The 18038-nt window shown below is 35.6% G+C and overlaps 1 protein-coding gene across 2 annotated transcripts; it reads right to left on the reverse strand.

Moving 5' to 3' along the window:
- Positions 1 to 11620: 11620 nt before the first annotated feature.
- Positions 11621 to 13859, reverse strand: LOC126587173 (dof zinc finger protein DOF5.3-like). 2 transcript variants are annotated; one of them, XM_050252167.1, is made up of 2 exons: positions 13515 to 13859; positions 11621 to 13388 (listed from the first exon to the last, which is right to left on the reverse strand). In XM_050252167.1, the coding sequence occupies exon 2, from the start codon at positions 12711 to 12713 to the stop codon at positions 11859 to 11861; it is 855 nt and encodes a 284-aa protein (XP_050108124.1). In that variant the 5' UTR covers positions 12714 to 13388; positions 13515 to 13859; the 3' UTR covers positions 11621 to 11858. The 2 variants fall into 2 exon arrangements, with proteins under 2 accessions (XP_050108124.1, XP_050108123.1); XM_050252166.1 differs by having other exon boundaries at positions 11621 to 12967; positions 13271 to 13859.
- Positions 13860 to 18038: the final 4179 nt, after the last annotated feature.

Consider the following 18038-nt stretch of genomic DNA (forward strand, 5'->3'; position numbering starts at 1 on the left):
TGTATCGTGGCATTCCAAAAATATCAATGTTAGTCCCGACATGAAACATCGCGAATTGTTGTTAGAATACGTTAATGAGGTTACGAATGCATGAAAGAGGTTAAAAGTGGTTTTCTGTGGTGGTGGTGGTGGTGCTACTGGTCCCAATTAATATTTGCTGATCGGCAAGCACGGATCACGATCTAAACTTGCCTCCAAGATGGTACTTTGAAGCCTTGATTATGATATATATCCATGCCATGTACATGTACTGAAAAGTAGATAGGAAAGTGACGACGCCAACATGCATGGTGATGGTGGTCCTGAGTTTGTATATCTATAGTGGAGAAGCTGCATGCACATTACATGTTGTCTAGATTGAAAATGGTTTGGTGAGTAGTCCAACCTCTTATAAATCCTTACAAGGTTTCTTCTTACACCATTGTGAGACTCTTTTACCTTCACATCCTCGCATATCCTCTCGCGTGTGGCAAATTTTCAAATTGAGTGACGTGGAACACATGTGGCCGTTGGACTTCACACATAGGCCAACCTGGTTTTGATATCATTAAAAAAATTGAGGTTTCACCATAAAACAAATTGGCAATATGAAAAGTAACCCAACATCTTAGAAGCTCTTGCAAAATTTCTCATTTTACCAATGTGAGACTACCTTTGCATCGTTACAGAAGGCATGCCTTGATATCAATGATTATCTAATATATTAGTATATTAGAGAACAACCGATACCGTGTGATATGATTTCAATGATGTGATGATTGTAGCCTCATTGTATACCTATACCTAGAGGTATCAAACGGGCCTGGCAGAACCGTAAAGTCGGCCCATATGGGCTTGAGCAGTGCTTGGAACGGCCCACTTAATAAACAAATCGGCCGACTTACCTAATAAAATATTAAGTCCAGCTCAGTTCTAGCCCTAGCCGATTAAGACTTGGGCCGGGTCTTCCAAACAGGCTAACTTCGACAAAACAAAGTTTAGTTATTTTATCTCTACTAATTAATAAAACAAACTAAAATATTATGAAATTACTAATTTAACCTTCTAATTAAAACAGAACATAAATTAGAAATATGGGGCAGAAATGTAATTTCACACAACCAAATTTTGTTTTTTTTTTCAAAGCATCACCTACATGTAATTCTAACATATCTCTAATTAAAAAAATAAAAAAATAAAATAAAAAACTTCTCACTCCCATATTCTCTATCACTCTCTTCCTCACTCATTCTATTTCAAAAACAAAAATAAAAAAATTTCTCACACACTTTGTGTGTGCCCATATGCTAGTTTTAATTAAAAAAAAAACTTATTTGAACATGTTATTAAGCTAAATATCACTAACATTAATTCTTACTAACCCTAAAATGTATGTTTGCAATTCAAAAATAATGAAGAAATGAGATTGTTCATAATGGGTCAGGGCAGCGAGCCGTGCTCGGCCCATTGGGTCTAAATCTTAGGTTTGGTCTACCCATTTCTTACGAATCGTGTTGTGTCATGCCTTATTTAAGTGAACATGATAGTGTTGTGCCTGGTTTAAGTGGGCATGTGCTGTGCTCGTGCTGGCCCACCCGTTTAATACCTCTACTTATTGTTATACGAAGAAAGAAGACAATGGTTGTGGAGCACAAGGCCATAATAATACATTCAATAATTTTCGTTAATAAACGATTGATTTATGTTATAGTACACCAATATGTACGTTGCGCAGTAGTACCACCGTTTTACTGCATATTACAAGGCCAGATTGTATATCACAGTTAGTTCTAGGTCGATATTGACAGGTGAATGAATGGAAGAATTTAAAATGGCGTAGAACCTGTTTGATATCTTTTATAAGGGGTAACTTGTCTAGAAATTTAAAACACAATTATTTTGATTTTAGGGCGTTGACGTGATTAAGATAGGGCGTGTTTGGGCAGCACTTAAATGAGGTGTTCTAAACTAAACCTGGACAGGGATGTCAACATCTGCAGAAAGCTGATCCTCTAGGGCAGAAATTGGTGTCGGTGAAATTAGGGTTCCAAGCTGCAAGTGATGGCAGAAGGTGTAGTCTCTACAGTCTACTTATGTAAGAAATTATCAAGACACCACTGACAAACCTCTTGCAATTGCAGCCTCTATTAGATGTACGTAGTGTTGCCCCTGCACCACCGTGTGAATTCGAACTCCGTCAATTCTCTAATTTAACATCTAAACTAACAAATCTATCGTTTGAAAAAAAAAAATGCCAAATTAGACCAGTGGGCTTGGTTTCTCTTGTGCTGTCTCCTTGTCTATCCCCAACAAATCCAATTTTTCTGGGGATGCAGGGGACCCCCTCAATTGACCGAGGAAAGACGATCAGCTGCTGGTCCTCCTAGCTCCTGCCTCATTCTTGCATTTAATTTAGTCCTGGCCTTTCATACAAGCGATTGGGAACACGGTGATGCTCTCATCGAGATATATAGACAAATCGAACCTATAAATGTAAGTCAGAAATCAGTAGCAATTTCGAATCCACTAAAAATTGAAAATCTCAAAATTTATCATGGAATGATAATAACCTTAGCACCACAATGCTTTTATAATGTATTACGTATCTTATCACATCTTCAAACTTGCTAGTAAACCTTATAAAAAACAAAGAGTGCTATTTTTCTCACCTCACTTTTTAATAAAAAGTTTAATTACATATTTGCCTATTTATAAGGGGACCAATAAAAATCTTAAAAGATATATAATAATAATAGCTTGGGCTCGAAAATGTAACATAAGTTCTAGACTTACATGGGGTTGTGAAATAAATGGACAATATATAAGCCTAGTTTGCAAAAATGACAAAAGATGAGGATAGAAAGAATTCTGGAACGAAAAAGTGTGGATGCCCTTGTCCAATTAAAGGGTAAGAATTAGCAACTGATGATGATTGGAAATTGATAGCAATTATAGTAATGCATAATCACAACAGAGCATTTGGAATGTCATTCATTTACTAGTAGATTAACATGCATGTTTTCATTATACGTAAGTGTTGACCTTTGAATAGTTCAACATCATTAATAATGTTTTTCAACGTTCACGTAGGATCAAACAGCATAATCCAAGAAGTACTCTTCCCACTGTACTCACAGCATGGTCCTACTCCTAAATATCATTTGAAAAATTGGGTTTTATCATACATCACTTATTATCATATGAATCCAATTGTAAAGGATGAAAATCGTTTGTAATGTGGTTTTAAATATATATAACCTCATCACATAATCTTAGAAATTTCTAATTTAATCCCTACCAAATACATTATGTTTCATTTTATAAACATTATGTTACAAGCCTTATGACAGGTATGTGAAGGAGCCAACTAGAAGAGGACAAGAACACCAATGCGAGGAAATATAGGTGCAGACATGAGACAATGGGCAGTTGTGTGTGAGGTTGAATAATTAGAACTCCTTCCGTCCTTAGAAGTACCCCCTTCTCCACGCTATCTTCCCAACTCCTTCACTTTGATAATGGCGTACGTCAAACCTTTGCTCTAAAGCAACCCTTTGCCAAGACAAAAGAATTTTCAACTTCCTTTCATGGTTAGTCAACCCCATCTTCTACATTGGTCACCCTTCTCTCTTTCAATCTTTATTCCCTTTAAGTAGAAGTGCAGAACGAAAAAACAAATTCCTCTTGGAGAAAAACTTAAAAGGAAATCCAATCACGTCATTCATAATACTTCTTACAGAATTATGTGATTCTATTTGGTCTCACTTGATCTTACGAAATCTAATTGAGAAATCTAGGTGTAAGAGCTACCCTAATAGTGCAACTACCAAATTTTTTGATATATATAGAAATAGGGATATTTCCAAACTATGTTTTTGAGAATCCATCATTATTACTTTATCTACACACACTTTCTAAGACAAATTTTTGTACCATAAAATGATCTAAACTTTCATTTTATGCCTCATTGACAATATACAGGGCAGTCTAGTGTATCGAGAAATTATGTGAATTAAGAATATGTATGAGTAAAAGATCATGTCACTGCACCACAAATTAGGTTTTTATAGGACTTCAAAAATGCTATAGTGGCCTACAATAGCGTTGTAGAAAGTGCTATAACAGTCCATGCTATGAAAAGTCTTGCTCCTTTCATAGGGTTTTGATTTTTAAAAACCTTAAGCAGAACCCTAAGTTGAAATTCCAATATGAAGTTAAATCAATGAGTTCATAAATCGTTACATACAAAGAGAGAAGGAAAGAAAATTGTTTATCTTTCACAGTGGAGTCGAAGACTCGAAGTGCTTACTTTGTTGAGAATCAAGGAAGAGATGATGGAGAGAAACAGGAAGCAAAGAGAAAAAATTGAAGCGTGTTTTTTGCTTTGCCTTTCTAACCATTTTTTATTGAGAATCTAATTAATTACAAATGAACTCTTTAATTATGATTTAGTGCACACATTATTGGGCTAGATTGGCACACGCGTAATTTTCTCAAAAGATCATAAGGTTTAAGTGGCCAATCCACAAAACTTTTGAAGGAAACCACAAGACCTGCAAAGCTTGACCAAATGATGGTGCATTGGGGCCTCGAGTCGCACATCGATGGGATGTCAATTTGATGGAAAGTCCACTTCTTTCCACCGGAGTTTTTGTATATTGGGCAAGTGGGTCGCCACCACTTCTGCATGCTTCGATATTATAGAAATATATATAAGCTGTAACACATCAACATCAGGTAAATGTATATGTGCGCTAAAGCTAGACACTGGATTGTTCCTCCATGCAAAGGGCGGTGGAAGGTTCCCCACTAATGCACTCATCATACTTTGTCCTGAATGTCCTTTCCAGTTTCAAGTGAGACCTCTTTAGGTTGAAATACTCAATCATTCGATTCATTCCCATTATTTATACAAGTCTCTTGGAGCACAAGCAACCAAAGATGGCGACCTCCGATGTGCTATACTGTTCAATTTAGAATGGAGGGAAGTGGGGACTGGAATTTTATTCCAGCGAATGGTTGTGAGCTAGTGATGGATTTCAAAGGAATATTTATCTATTATTTATTTATTTATTTGATTACGTCGAAGAATTTTGAACACTGAATTTAGTCTACTCGTTTTTACATCCCCATCACTGGACAAATCCCAGTGGCTTACCATTTTTTGTCCAATTTTTTATTTATTCCACATTGCATTCATCCCACAAAACTCCAAGGGTATATTTTACTTTGTTTCGACATAATTAATTTCTCGAATAATGCTTGGGAGACTAAATTTTTAAACCTTGCAAACCCAATGATGTGTCACCAATAAGAAATAAGCATGTTAATTGACACTTAATTCATAATCCAATAATCTACAACCACATCATTTGATTTGCAAATTGGTTTAAAAATTTTGTAGCATCCCACATCACCCAAGGGGAGTGATCCTTAATGTATATTCTCATTCCTACCTAGCACGAGGCATTTTGGGAGCTCACTGGCTTCGGGTTTCGTCGGAACTCCGAAGTTAAGCGAGAAGGGGGCAAAAGCACTCCCATGATGGGTGATCCACTGGGAAGTTGCTCGTGAGTTTCCAGAAACAAAACCATGAGGGCGTGATCGGGGCCCAAAGCGGACAATATCATACTACGGTGGTGGAGCGGGCCCGGGAAGTGGTACGCCCTAGGCCGGGATGTGACAAATTTGGTCTTCATAGCATTACCTACCATAATTTCTCATGTTATATTTTTTTCTTGGGATTAGTTAAGACATTTCCACTAAATTTAACTCATTAATAAGTGGTACCACTCTAACACCACATAATTAAGCAAAGATAAAGTAGTAATCACAAGCATAACAGTGCACCTAAGGTTATCCCCAATCTAATAGGTAAAAATTAAAATTCATGGAGTTAATTTTGGAGTCAAATTTTATTCTAAATATTATATAATCAGTTAAAAGTAAGAAACGTTTGAAGTCAAATGTCATATTTGATTATTTAAGTCAAATGCCAAATCAAATATGACTTTGCACTTAACTCTAAGGTCATATGTAATTCTAACTTTTCTAATGTGTTTGAGGGAAATAGAGTCAAAGGTTATATTTAACTTCAACATTTTATGTGCGTTGGTGATAACCTAAGATTGTACTAGTTAAGGTAAATAATTAAATTCCAATAAACAAAATATTCATTGCAGATTTTACTCATAGAGAAATAGTAAGGCGGTATATATATCCATCAACGTTAACCACAAAACTTGAAAATTGGTTATTGATATCCAGCCTCTTATAAGCGAGTTCAAATGAAAGACCTGTAGTTTTTGCAGTAAAATTTATATATGTTATAGCTTAAGCTCTTTATAATACAAATAAAAAATAGGGTTCTTTAGAAAATGGCCCTTGAAACTCTTATTTTCCAAACAAAAACCCACCTAATATTAAATATCCAAATAAACCCCAAATTTCAAATAGAGTACCATGTAGACAAATATGTAACCAATTATTATCACATATTTACAACTTATGCCACAAAACCCTAATTATGTCAATAAATATTATTACTTACCCTAATTATGATTAGTAATTAACCCCATATGGAAAATTTCACCTTTCTTGTATGGTAAATATTAGGAATATATATATATATATATATATATATATTAATTTAACCATGTTCATAAACAATTATGGGCACATTTTTCATATGAAAAAAAAAATCCTTGTACAATCAGTTATTTTGCATCAAATAATATTGTTGGATAAAAAACAATAAAGAACCAATTAATATTCTTTTATGTTGTAGGTAAATTATTTTACCTAGATTATTACATACGTTAGGCATTTTTTGTTTGTTATCATATATGCTTGTTAAAAATAATTTATCTATATTTGTATGTAAAATATAAGTAAATTAATTTTGAATCAAATAACATTTATTTTGTAGGTAAATTAAAATAGTAGTTCCATTATTTTGGTAAAGTTAAACAGTGCCTAAATTATTTCGTAAGAATTAAACCAAGACAAATTATCTCTACTAAAATAAAACAGTAGATATTCGACAAAAAATAAATAAAAAATAAAACTGTAGATACATTATTTTCTTATAAGATTAAACAATAGGTAAATTATATTGTAGGTACATTATGCTTGTAATATAAAAAAAAGAAATTGAAATTTATAAACAAAAAGTAGTAGATATATTATTTTTTAATCAAATTTCCTTTATTTGTAGGTGAATTATATTGTAGGTACATTATGTTTGTAATATAAAAAAAAGAAATTGAAATTTATAAACAAAAAGTAGTAGATATATTATTTTTTAATCAAATTTCCTTTATTTGTAGGTGAATTATTTTCATGCATTATTATATATATTGGCCACATTTTACTACTAATATATATGTGTGCAATAATTTACCTATATTATTATATAAAATATAGATAAATTTATTTTGAAATCAAATAACATTTTTTATTTTATAAGTAAATTATTTTACATGTATCATTACATATACAGGGCAAATTTATTACTAATACACATGTCCAAATAATTTACCTATATTTTTTAAATATAGCTAAATTATTTTATAGTGCTCTTTCATATTTTCATTTGGTAAGAAAATGACAAGATTAAATTAAAATTGTCTAATTTTATGCAAATTTGAAAAACAATTACGAAATCTTAAGGAAAGTATAACATTATTAGTTCTTTTTTTCCTTAACATACAATTTGTTATGACATATTATTATTTTAAACATTAATGCATTTTTTTCCATTAATCTCTCCTTTCAAATTTGCATAGAATTAAATGTTTACATTAAAACGGTAATTAGGGGTATTTTAGGCATCTGCAAAATGTAAAATGTGTAAAGGCAAACAAAATTAATGAATTTGCTTATGTGGAGCCTAGTCATTGGGTTTTATTCAGATAAAAAGACTATGTCGGGTTTTATGTAAAGAAACTTGAGTTTCAGGGGCTAAAGTCATATTTTCAGTAAAAAATACTACAGTCCACGTCTCAACAATTCCCACTCGAACTTGCTTTAGGTTTTATACTTAATGGTTTAATTAAACAAGAAATTTATTCACTTACCCTAAGATATAAAATGATAAGTTTTTTCTTTTTTGGTGTGCAACAGAGATCTCTCTGATGCAGACCAAAGATTTGCTTTTAGTCGGAAACCACAACACCCACCTTCACGCCCTCTCAGCATTCTATATTTGTAGAATAAACCCATTGATTATTATATATAAATTGCTCCTGCGACTGCAAAGCCCTAATTGATCTTTGTTTATGCAATGGTTAATTAATTAATTGAATGTAGTGCTAATCAACTGTCCCAGTGGTGGTCCTTGCAGAGTAAGATTCACTGCTGGAGTTGGACACAGTGTCCTATAGAACATGGAAGGTGGTGTTTGAACTTTGAAATGGGATCAAACCATGCAGGCTTTTTCTCCCTTCCACTAGCTAGGCTCTATCATTCCGGAGCGAAGCTAGAAATACAATTCATGCGGCACAACGGTAATGACAGGTGCAGGTTATTGTACAATTCTAAAAAGAGGCACTTTATTGAGCACTTGATTAACTCATGTTCATTGTGCTTAGTGTACACTTGGTGTACATTCTCACCAGTTGTGCTCTTTTAATTGGGAAAATGATCCTCTCTCTGGATCTTCTTTGTGGAACCGGATTCCCTTCAAACCCAAAGAAATTGAGCTCAAGGATCAAATGATTTGAGTCATTGAAGTTTGATCCGACGGCTACAATTATTATAACTTTTCATCTGAACCCAAATGAACTAAGCCCAAAGATCAAATGATCCGGGCCATTGAAATTTAAACCAACGGCTACAATTATTATAACTTTTAGAAGCCCCCATGTTTGTAGTCGTTGAATCAAATTTCAATGGTCTGGATCATTTGATAAGTGGGCTAAGTTCATTTGGGTCCAGAGGGGATCCAGCTCCTTTATGGGGATTTAGGGATCCATCAATCACAACCGTTCATCGTACATCGTGCGGTCAGTTTTCGTTATATACTATTATATTCAATTTTAAATTTTAAATTTAAAATGATTTTTGACCGCACGATGTACAATGAACCACCGTGATTGATGGATCTCCCGGATCCCCACAAAGAGGATCCGAAGAGGATCCCTTTCATTTTAATTGTATCTTTAGCATTATTATTATTATTATTATTACTAGCAAATAGCACACACTTTGTGTGTGTGAACAACTTGTGTGTGTGAACAACCACCCACCTCCTCTCATGTTCTCCTCAAGCGCAACTGCTTCAGTTCATTCAAACTATCCAAAAAACATCATGATTTCACTTACCTGTATGAAAAAATGATGGTGGTACAATTTTTCTTAATAAGTGCATATTTTTATCTTATGTAAATATTTTGATACAAAATTACCATTTTGCCCTCCTTATGTAAATATTGTGTATCAAAAGTGAGGTCAAACTAGGAAAAATTGGGATATGATTGTTATTTTGTCAAAAGGTACAAAATTACTATTTTGCCCTCCTCATGTCAACATTGTGTATTCAAAAGTGTAGGCAAAATTGGAAAACAAGGGACAAAAAGTTGACAAGCCCTCTTCTCTTAATAGAATATATAATAAACAAACAGATAAATTATATATATACATAGGGCTGGAAGGTCAAATTTAGTAGACATATGGAAGAAGGGAATTCTTCTTCTTGAGCTGCCAAAATCAACTATACAACTAAACTTTTTGTTATATCTACCTCCTAGTGGTTTTGGACGAGGAGCCAGTGGTGAAGTTGGTGGTGATAGTAAGTTGATTATTGTTCTCCGTAATCCGATTCAACGTTATATTGAGTGACAAAAAATGATTGCAATTTAAGCAAGATCCTGATTTCTGCTCAGACCACTATTTGTTCGAGGACAAAAACTTGAAGGGGCACTTGCCCTTAATAAGATTCTCCCCTGCTATCATTCATTTGATATTGTTGTACGTCTCTAAAGAGAGACCTGTCCATCTGACACTCCACCCTTATGTAACCATTGGCGATGCCCAGTGAAAATTGAAACACATGGCATCTTGTGGTCCGTTCGAAATACCACAGTGTCCGATACAGGTAAATCAGGTAAATCAGTCTTATTCCTCAGAGCATTTTAGTGATGATAAGTTTAAATTCTAAAATGTCTCGTAAAAAATTAAATCACAGTCACCCAATGACAATTAACACAATGGTCTTCAACAGGAGAAATTTTTAATTGTGACAGGAACACAAGTAGTATATAACGTGTTTTAATAGAAATGGTAGAAAATTTTATTTTTTAAGTTATTAACTTTTAGCACATATATTTTACTGTTTGTATAATAATACGTGATGTACCATCTCATGTACCGATTATACTGAAAAATTTCTCCTCCATCAGGTATGCCTGCATTTGCAGCAATAACATTTTCTTCCAATATTTCATTCATATGAATTTCTTAGTGTTTTTATTTTATTTTTAAATAAAGCAAATAAAGAGATGTTGTAGCTGCAACAGGCAGGCTTTAACCTGCCAACTGCCAAGCGCAATGGTGATAATAAATCATAAAGCAAATTACCAAAAAAAAAAAAATTAAATCGTAAAGCAATTCGGAAATCTGAGTCTCAAGCGATTCATTAAAAGCATTTGCAGTCAACCACCACATGCAACAAGTCCCATCTATATGACTCTTGTTCATCAACTTTTCTGCACATTTAGCTAAACCTTCCTCTATGCATGCATTGCATCTAGCTTTCAATTTATGTACTGTCTTTTTCTTTGAGAGATGCTAGGGAAATTAAATTTATAGATTAAAATTTGTAAACTAAATAAAAGTTGATAAGTGGATTATTACTTAAACATTGATAAACGTGCTTATTTTCTATTAGTGACACATTATTTAATTTATAAATTTAATTTCTCTCGCATTACTCTTTTGCTTTTCCTCTTTTCCTTAAAGACCTTGAATTAACTACAAACCATCATTTTGACATAATTTTCACACGACTGGTGTTATATGGAGAACATTTATTGATCACATTACTAATCATCCATTTAGTATGAGTTCGTATGAATGAATCGAACTAAGCTTTGTTTATTAAATCGGTCTTCAATGACGTGGTCAGTAAATACGTATGATATAAATAACTGATCAAATACTGATCATTTGTCTAGTACAAGTCCAGCGTAAATGAATCAAACTCACTTCTGTTTATTAAATCTGTCTAAACAGCGTGTTTAGTAATTATGGTATAGATAATTGATCACATTGACCACATAACCAGTTCGAGTCCTGCATACTTGTACACACGAGTTGAATATATCATCTTTGTTATTTAGGTCTGTCTTCAACATGTTAGTAAATCTGGTAACGAATCACATACGTCAGTCTTTCTAAGGCAAGTCCTACGTACAATTCAAACACTTTTGTGTTTATTAGATTTGTCTTCGACAACGTGCCTAGTAAATATGGTATAAATAACGTTAATTTTGGATTATTAAATGAGAGCAAACGATAAAGGCATAAAATACCAAAAAGAAAAGCACAAAACATTTAACTCAATAACTCTAGATGATTTTAAGTTCAAACACAACCACCTAAATAACCCTAACTCATGGAATTGAACAAAAGGCTATATATGTTTACGACCCAAATATTATCCTTTTATTCACAACATAATATATATCTTTGTTCAATGACAAACAAAGATCATACATACCTGAACCACCAAGTACAATTAACCAATTTAGTACATAATTATAAGCACTGAAAATTAAGGGGACACTTTGAGATCCATATGGTAATCTCCCTTTGGTATACATAAGCAAATATATGATTAATTTGCATGCTTGTAGGGATATGCATGCCTTAAAAGTCTCTTAATTAGGAGAGCCATATGATCCGGGCAGATCAGGCAACTGGTTTGGGTTCAGAGAAGTGCTGCCGCCACTGCTGCTGGTGGTGGTGCCCATGGGCCACAAAGCGCTGTCAGAGGCTGCTACTGCAGAAGAAGAAGCATTCAAAGATGGTCTGTTGACGAAGCTTTGGGGGGGCCACTGATCATTCTCAGATGGGTATGGACCAGCTTGATCCACCAGATTGTTGCTCCTACCGCCGCCCATCTGATAAAACTGCTGACGCTGCTGTGGCTGCGTCGCCACCAAAGGAGCTGAGAGATTGAACCCCTGCAGCAGGCTCACGTTCGAGGCAGGATCATGACCACCCCCAACATTGAACGGCTGAGATTGATTCAGAGATTGAAGCCCTGCAAGAGATGACAAGTACCCATGAGAAGCACCAGGGTAGTACTGATGGTGAATAGCCAAACCACTGCTCGGGTTTTCCGTGGACATCCCAACGGAGCCGCCGCCAATTCCCAGAGTGTTCTGCATGTCCTGCTCTTTCTGTGGTGGCTGCGGCTGCTGAGGCTGCACGGTCCTAGCTGCAGACGCCGAGGAGGAACCCGCCTTGCCGCGCTTCCCCTTTCGGCAGCCGCCTCCGACGGGGACATTGCGGAGGGTCCCACCCTGAGTCCAGTACCTCCTACAAGCCTTGCAAAAGTACCGCGGCTGAGAGAGGCTGTAGTTGTTGTAGTAGCAGAACTTGGTGTTCATGGAGTGGCACCGCGGGCACCTGTGTGGCTGCTGGTTCTCCTGCTCCGCCGCCGCCTTCAACCGCTGATCCTGGTTCTGCTGCTCGTTTTGCTCACCCCCCTCCTGCTGCTGTTGCTGCATGTTGCTTTCTCTCTTATGATGATCTGAAATCGTTTGATGGGTTGATGTGAGTCTTCAAGCGACATGCAGAGGTTTATAAAGAGGAGGAAGAAATTGGATTGTTGTGAGGGTGTGCTCAACGTGTCCGACGCTAATCCTTCAGAATCTCTCGACACTCAAAACTGCCAAAACTAACGGCGATCGTTATCGTTATCGTTATCTTGCTCTCTCGCTGCATGCCGTGTGTGCCTTCCTCTTGTTTCCACCCACCCACCCTGGTTACAACCAAAACCATCGGCCATTCATTTCATCATTCACATTGAATTAATGAAAATTAAAGCCCAAGTGATATTTGAAATTTATGGAAAATCTGGTCTTGAAATCGAGCGATATCCGCGAGGATTTCTTTTTCTCCTTCTAAAAATGGTGTCAGAGAGTTTGAGACGATGCGGTTTGACTTGCTTCTTTTTTCTAGAATTTTGGACGAGTGGCGGATATGCAGAAAACCAGAAACAGGAGAGAGAGAGAGAGAGAGAGAGAGAGAGGTTTTAGCAATCTATGGGAGCTGGAGATAATACCAGAAACGATTTTCGGTCACATAACAGCATCTATCTCATCAAAATACAGGAAACCCAATACAGAAAGATTCAACCTTCACCGGAAAACGGTCCAAAGACTCGGCCTTTCCGTGCCGATCTGCAAAAATTTTCAACCCGTTGAACAATATCACCATAACAAACCCAGAAAATTATGAGAAGAAAAAATGAGAGTTCAACTGTACTGGGTTTTTAGATATATGGAGGTGTAGGGTAGGAGATGGACCACAGTAACAGGAGAATAAGATAGACCAGAGTCTGCAGAGGCTGCTGGTCTGGGAAGAAGAGGGTGGCTGCTGGCTAGTGGCGGCCGTCGATAGGTTTTCGTCTGCTGTGTCAGACACTCAAACTTCAGCAACTACTATTTCTTCTCTCTCTCTCTCCTCTGCCTATCTACTACAATCATACATACCCTCGAGTCTTCTATTCACAATTTTTCTTCTTATTTTAATTTTGTGTGTTTTTGTTGGGCGGATTTCTTCTCTTGTCTCTGACATCACCAAGCTAATTGGATGCCAATTCTACTCAGAAAGACAATCATGTCCCTGTCACATTGAAAAAAATTTCGTTGATCAGAACATTTCCATGGTGACTTTTTCTTTCTCTCTCTTCTATTTTCTTGTAAACTACTCAAGTACTGGATTAGTTAAAGTCCATTGTCATTCTTCAACAAACTACTTTTGTCCAGTCGGTGTCAAACTTATGTTGACATTCCAAGAGGAAAATATATTTACCACTTGTGCATATTATCAAGCTATAGAATTATGAACTAGTTTAGCTAAGGGGAAAGTCATGGTCAAGTTATCATTTGTTGACATAGTTATGATACCAAATTGTTGTAGGTTTATGGTGATATGATCAGAATAATTTCATAAAATTTGGCTTAATTGGTATTATTGAATTATATAACCTATGTTTTTAATAAGCAATAGTCTAGACTAAATTCATCTAAAATACGAGCATAAGAATTCGAATTTGAGTATAAAAGAAGGAGCACACTGTTTTGCTCTAGTGCCAACTTGAATAAATTGAAGCTAAAAAATCTATTTCCCATTTAAGAATATAATTGTATGTGAATGGCAAAAAAATAAACAGTTTCCATATAAAACCTTCACATTTAAATCTTTCCAAAAAAAAAAAAAAAGTCAGCACACGTCCAAGTATGTTCGAATCTCTCTTATCTCGTTTACCTAAAACTGTCACCGTTAAAAATGTTAACGTCAACGTACATTCGAATTTGTCATCTGGTTGATCAAAAAGTGTGTCAAAAAACCGAATCTCTCTTTTTATCGGTGATAAAAAAAATTGTGCAGAAAAATATAATACCACGTGGTGATTCGAAACCAGAGTAGATTTGACGCCACATGCGTTATTAAATAGGATGAAAAATTAATTATGTGTCAATGTGTAAGAGATTATACTAATAATGATTATTAATTTAGCACAACAAAAGTAAGATTTTATTGGGTTTTATATGTTAGGCCATCTCCTACACACCAAACAATTTGGACTCAAATATTATATGTGAGTTTAAATATAACATTTTCCTATCCAATGCATTCAGAAAGTTATAACATCTTATATAATTTTTTAGTTAACTTGAAGCTTACATTTTGGTTTCAATCTATGTTTACAAAATTTTAGTCTAAGGTGCAGCCCATGTTAACAAGGAAATATATTATTTCAAATGTGACAGTCTGTCTCTAATTTTACGATTATATAGATTTTAAAAATGTGATTTTACGAAAATACCCTAGAGGTGAAGTTTTTTTTGGCTTTCGTTGATCAACGTATAGTGAGACGTACGAAATTCTTTTAGCGTATTCATGAAGTACTCGACGATATAGACGCGTAAGCGCAAGCAACAGTTAATTTGAAGTTACGGTTAAAGTTCTACGGAATCTACAAATCCGAAAAGTCTGTGGGTACGGACACTATTTATTATTTTATATTTTATACATTTCTCATAATTATATTGTTTCTATTTTAATATTATTGATAGAAAATTTGGAGGGATGAGGGAATCATGGAAGAGGAAAAACGGAGGAGATAGAGAGAGAGAGCCCCATGGATTGGGGGAAACAGAACAAATCAAGAAGGAGAGAAAAGTGGAGGGCCAATCTGAGAGGAGGAAAAGGAGGGAAATGAGAGGAGAAGAGAGGCAGCAAATTGGGTCTTGGACGACCCATCTTGTCGACCCTACTGCAGACCCGGTTTTGGGTAGCTAAATCCGGCGTTCCTCATCAATTTTTTCGACGAATTCTACCTAACCCTTACCTGCATATGAAACCCTAACCTCCATTCTCTCATTTCTACTTAAAAATATGAGGGTTTTGGCCTCTATTTCGTGAGGAACGAAGCTGACGGCTTTAAAGACACCTGGCGGTAATTCGTCGTATTCTGCAACCCTTCCCGTTGATCTCCACCATCAAATAGCTTCTCTGAAGTTCAGGAACATAACCCAGGCAATGATGGAGGCGTTGGAGCACGTACGGACGTCGAATCGAAGCACACCATTTATAGGGTTTTTGGCCGGTTTGAGTGAAATTGGAACATTTCCCAGCCAAATTGGACTTGGTCACGGTATAAAACTTGCTATACTCTTGGAGATCTTCATTTCTGTAAAATTTGGGAATTTTTTTAAATAGTTGGATTTTCCGGCTAGTCGGAGCGACTGACCACCACACACGGCGGCGCATGGCCATGGGGTCATCAATGTTATTCTTAGGCTAAATTAGATACCTTGAATTCAGTTCTGATAATAGTATGACGCAGGTTGATAGTTAGAACTTAAATTCTCTACAATACGTGATTAAGTCATTATATGAATCGATAATCCAACCGTTGGATCGTCATCAAACTTTAATAAGTTATTTTTCGTAATATTTGAGTATTATAGGAACTTACGGATCAGGAATTCGTCGCACGGATCTTTCCAAATTGGATTTGTAAGTTCGTAGAATAAAACGTTAACAGCCACTTGGTTTTGGCAATTGGCGAAGATCCGACCATTGGATCGTTCCGAAATTTTAAGATATTGTTCTAGAAGTATAATGTGGATCTTTGGAAATTATGGATTTGAAATATGTGATGTGGATCTTCCGGATCGAGTTATGTAGGGTTGTGGACCCTACCGTCGATATTTGACCGACGGTTGACTTTTGGTTAATTGTTCTTAAATCATTCTAGAACGTCCTTAAGGATGTGTTTTATGTAAGTTACGTGTTATATTGATAAGAATTCTAAGACATTAATTGATAATTATTCCAGGCGACGATGGTTCGTGACGCCTTGATATTAGGTTAGAGAATTGTAGCGCAGACTTCAGGTGAGGGGGTCTTTTTCTTTTTATCATATATATATGAGCGATAATTCCACAATTGCTTTTAAATTGTTATATGCATTTTATGCCATGTTATATATATATATATATATATATATATATATATATATATATATGTTAAAATACTATGGTATGGTTGAGGTTTAGATTGCATTATTGTATATCTATATGCATATTATCGACATATAATTACTGTAAATGCTTTAAAGTACTAAGTTGAACTACGAATGACTTGATCCAGTTTGAGGGTACGTAGACAGTCTAACAGGACAGTTAGATGTAGCCATAAAACAATCTAAATTTAACATGGTACTTAATTTCTTTAAGGTAAGAAGTTATGATGGTTAACAACGTAGAGATTAACCATGATTTTATTATGGCCTATCACTGGGTATAGTTCTGATTAAGAATGTTGGGATGTTAAAGTGGTTATGTCAAATGATGATGCGGACGCCAGGTAAGCTTCATGTGAGTACATGTTGATGGTAGTGACTGTAGTGGGTATGATTGTGTTGTGAGGTATTTAGAGCTTATTGTCCTGCACCCCGGTGTTAGTGCTCCACTCGAGGACATGGCCTAGCTTTCACGTGATCGTTCACCTCTCGCACCACACACTCACTTTGGATCCAAGGTAGGTGCCAGCCTGTCGTACAAACCACATTAGGTGGTTCTGACTTGTAGGTGACTTGCGATACTTCGCACAGCCTTCATGTGATCGTAGCACTTGAACGTATTTTTTTACACCTAGCCTGTCGTACAGATCACTTTAGATGGTTCCAACTCATGTGCAAGAATTGATTGATGAGATATGGATGAGTCGTACAAGTCACTATAGGTGACTCCGACTTACGTGCTAGCATTGATTGATGAGATATGGGTGAGTCATACTGGTCAGTATAGGTGACTCCGACTTACGTGCTAGCATTGATTGATGAAATATGGGTGAGTCGTACAGGTCACTATAGGTGACTCCTACTTATGTGCTAACATTGCTTAATGAGATATGGGTGCAGTCGTACAGGTCACATCAGGTGACTCCGACCTGTGTGCTAGTATGGATTATTAAGTACCTGATTATTTATATTGCTGATGAGATGCGGTGTCGTGGTATACTTATGGGTTTACTATTAGTATGCAATGGATTTCATACTTATACGTAGTATGATTTTATAGAAACTAAACAGGTGTTACAGCGAGGGGTTATAACGTTTAGAAATCTTTATTAAAACTTTGTTTTCATGCCCACTCACTCTAGTTTGTTTTTCATCCCTTCAGGTTTTATTAGCTAAGCTTTCTAATCAACGAGGATTCGTGGCAAATTTTGGTATTGGAAATTATCTTCATTGGTATGATCCTTAATCCACTCTACAATACTTTACTTATGCTCTGACATCACATGTGAAATGA

The sequence above is a fragment of the Malus sylvestris genome, chromosome 10 (genome assembly GCF_916048215.2).
Source record: "Malus sylvestris chromosome 10, drMalSylv7.2, whole genome shotgun sequence".
Lineage (NCBI taxonomy): Eukaryota > Viridiplantae > Streptophyta > Magnoliopsida > Rosales > Rosaceae > Malus > Malus sylvestris.

Coding starts and splice junctions, on each gene's coding strand:
- LOC126587173 (XM_050252167.1), bottom strand. CDS start 12,713: ATGCAGCAACAGCAGCAGGAGGGGGGTGAGCAAAACGAGCAGCAGAAC.